At 58.7% G+C, this 3403-nt stretch overlaps 2 protein-coding genes across 2 annotated transcripts in view; both read left to right on the forward strand.

Moving 5' to 3' along the window:
* The window catches only part of PTSG_06478 (uncharacterized protein), a gene marked incomplete at both ends in the record, with an annotated part of 4072 nt that extends 2492 nt beyond the window's left edge, over window positions 1–1580 (forward strand). Inside the window, 5 exons of the mRNA XM_004991803.1 lie at window positions 188–403; window positions 676–765; window positions 947–1027; window positions 1059–1213; window positions 1355–1580. Coding sequence (XP_004991860.1) covers window positions 188–403; window positions 676–765; window positions 947–1027; window positions 1059–1213; window positions 1355–1580 — 768 coding nt within the window. The remainder of the gene's footprint in view (window positions 1–187; window positions 404–675; window positions 766–946; window positions 1028–1058; window positions 1214–1354) is intronic.
* Window positions 1581–1623: 43 nt separating this feature from the next.
* PTSG_06479 (uncharacterized protein) overlaps window positions 1624–3403 on the forward strand; it is a gene marked incomplete at both ends in the record, with an annotated part of 3161 nt that continues 1381 nt past the window's right edge. Inside the window, 4 exons of the mRNA XM_004991804.1 lie at window positions 1624–1670; window positions 1697–1948; window positions 2245–2327; window positions 2578–3064. Of these exons, the coding sequence (XP_004991861.1) occupies window positions 1624–1670; window positions 1697–1948; window positions 2245–2327; window positions 2578–3064 (869 nt within the window). The remainder of the gene's footprint in view (window positions 1671–1696; window positions 1949–2244; window positions 2328–2577; window positions 3065–3403) is intronic.

Below are 3403 nucleotides of genomic sequence, written 5' to 3' on the forward strand. Positions count from 1 at the left end.
GGTGAATGAACGTACTGATGGATGCACTCACTCACGCATTGCACGCATTTACACATGCACACGCTCAAGTACTCTCACTGACTCACTCTTTCGCACTTGTACTGACGCTCGCACCAAACCAACCCACTCTCTTTCACACCCGCATGAAACCGATGACTACCCATCAACACGTACCTCGTTGCAATAGTTTGGGCCGGTGTCTATAATGGTCGCAATCACGCACTGGATGGCCAGGCGACGTTTGGATGTGCTGGCGCATGCCGAGACACACAGCTCTCCTCTCACAAGTTTTGCTGCCGAGGAGGTTGCTGCGAGCTGGGGCGCTGCTGCTGGACTCGCGGCTTTGGACATTGGACATGGTCGAGTGCACGTCCACAGACCCAATGTGCAACCCCACCAACCGGTACGACAGAGGGTTGCGCGGTGGTGGTGTCGTGACATCGATATGTTTGAATACACGCACGTGCATGCGTATGTGCATGCGTATGTGCATGTGCGAGTCTGTGCGTGTCTTTATTGTGCACATGTGTTGTGTTTGAGTGTGCGCATGTGTACTGTATGCGTAGTGTGTTCTCGTACACCTGCATGCGTGTATCTCGGTTACGTACCTCCGTGCCTATCCAGCCCTACCGCCCACAACCACCCTTCCATTTGCCATGTGTCATCCCCATACAGACAGTGACTGTAGCGAATGGCGTCTGCAAGAACTACAGCGGGCTTCCCTGCAAACACATCGTTGCAATCAACCATCCTCGCGCTCACACCGTACGTCTCACGAACTTGGCTAGAGAAATTGATGTGAATGAGTCCAATTATCAACACACATACGAGCACGCAGACACACACACACACATGCACACACACACACACATACACACATGCACATGCATTTGCGTGCTTGCTGACACGCACACGCACGCACACACACATACACACATACAAGTAGATCCACGACATGTTCAAGCAAGCCGTCTACGTGCAAGCCTGGCATGACTTTGGCCTGCATGTGCCGTTGGAGGCGTCGAGCGTGCCTTGCGACATGCTGCCACCACCTGCAGTCATACAGCCCGGGCGACCGCAGGAGAACAGACTGGAGCGACAACCACGCAACCGCACGCGTAATCGCAGGGGCAGGGGTCGAGGCAGGGGTAGAGGCAGGGGACGTGGTGAAGGTGGTGGTCGGGGTGGTCGACGAGGTGGAGGGAGAGCGAGTGTACGGGGGATAGCACGCGGCAGAGGCGGCGCACCTACGGCAGATGCAACCGCGCCGCCATTATCACAACCACCACAGCCACCACAACCGGTCTTCGTGAACGCGGCACCACTCATACAACCCCTACTCGGGGCGCATCAGGCCCATTCCCACCAGCACTGCCTGCACCTGTACACGGGCCAGCAGCGCCACCGCCTCTGATGCATGCCATGATGCCGAGCTTGTCAACGACACCGGTCATCACAAGCATATTGACGCCGCTGCAACTACCAATGACTGGAGCGGGATGGCAGACGTCAATGGCAGCATTGTCTGCAGCAACGGCAACAACGGCAGCAACAACGGCAACAGCTGTGATGGCAGTTGAAGCAGCTGCAGCAGTAGGGGTTGTCCCCGCGCACATGACGACGATGGGAGCCGGGACGTCGCCACCTTCCTTCCCCAACACGGCGCCGCCGTCACCCATGTCTTTGACGCCTACAGCGACAGCGCCACGGCCATTCTCACACACATCAGTGGCAGCCTTTCCGTCACCGACTCCCTTGCTGGCATCACCATCATCATCAGCATCGTCGTCGTCATCCTCATCATTCGCGCCGTCTCAACAGCAGCGGCCGCAGCAGCAACAGCAGCACAATCGGCAAACACTGCTGCACCACCAGTATCACTCTCAGTGTATGCAGCGCTTGCAGACAGGCAGCTTGGGACGGACGAGATTCACATGCTCGGCTGTCGGTAAGCGACTGCTATGCACATCACTATCAGTGTTTCAGTGTGCTGTGGTTGTGGAGTTCAGCGCATGCTCGATGACATGACGTCCTATCTGCTCACTCACCTCTGCGTATGCGTGCGTGTGTGCGTGTGTGCGCGTATGTGTGCCTGTGTGCGCGTATGTGTGCGTGTGTGCGTGTATGCGTGTGTGTGTGCGCGTATGTGTGCGTGTGTGTGTGCGCGTATGTGTGTGTGCGTGTGTGTGTGCGTGCGTGTCTTTGGCTGTGGCATCGAGGATTGGGCGGGCTTTTGAATCCAAGCGCGCTTCAGGGCAGCGACGATGATGCTCGCAACCACCGCCGGTTCAAAGTAGCAGACAGAAGGCTCTTCTCTGCCCAGGTGTGTGCATATCTGCGTGTATGCAAATGTGTATGCAGGGATGTGCGTGTGTGTAGGTAGTTGTGTACATGAGTGCGTGCGCGCGTGCGTGCGTGTGTCTGTGTGTCTGTGTGTCTCTGTGTGTGTGTATGTGCGTGCGTGTGTGTGAATCGCCGCGCATGTGTACGCATGCAGTTCGCCTTCTTCACTCCCCGCCTCCCCCCTCACGTCCTCACGTCCTCTCCCGCGACGCACGCGCCTTCACTTGCATACAGATACAGCGCATTCCTTTCCTGCGCCATACGACGGCGCGGTGCACGTGGCAGACTCATCTACGCAGTCTTCCACAGGGGTTCAGACAGCGAGCAACCGAACAGGAACAGGATTTACTGGCCCGCAATGGCAGCACCTCATCACCTGCAACGTCACGCAAGACACCACCCCGCAGTTCAGCGCGCAGCTGTTCCCCGAGCCGCCAGACATCATCATTGCCTACGACGAGCGTGCCGTCTTCCTGTGTTTCTCTGGGTTTCGCAGCTCCGCCAGCGAGGACGGGCCGGCGCTGGTCTTTCGCACCTGCACCGCCAGCGGCAGGCTCGGTGCGCCATCGGCAACCTGCGTGGACACTGACGAGTGCGCGTCGGTGGCGCAGGCCCGTCGCGCCCTCAGCAGCCTGCAGCAGTGCATCAACACCAACGGCTCGTACGCGTGCGCGTGCACTGCGCCCGACAGCATGCTCAGCAGCGACAACCGCACATCCACGTACGCTGTCCAGCCAGCTCTTCCCAGACACCATTGACACGGAGACGGCGCTTGACGTGGTGGACGTGCTCGTCGTGGCGCAGGACCGCGACCTCAGCACCCTGCCCATCGACAACATCACCATTGGCAACCTCCTCATCACAGAGACGAGCTGTCATCCAGTCCAGCATTCGCGTGCGGCTGCAGCGGGCAGACCTCCGCTCCACCGCCGCCATCCCCGTCTCGCCAAGCCCAATTGTGCTGCACATGACGGATGGGAGCACCCTCTCCACCCAGCGGCTCGCCATCCTCCGCACCATCTGCCACCACATCCACACACACACACACACACACACACAC

Source organism: Salpingoeca rosetta (genome assembly GCF_000188695.1).
Source record: "Salpingoeca rosetta unplaced genomic scaffold supercont1.18, whole genome shotgun sequence".
Classification (NCBI taxonomy): Eukaryota; class Choanoflagellata; order Craspedida; family Salpingoecidae; genus Salpingoeca; species Salpingoeca rosetta.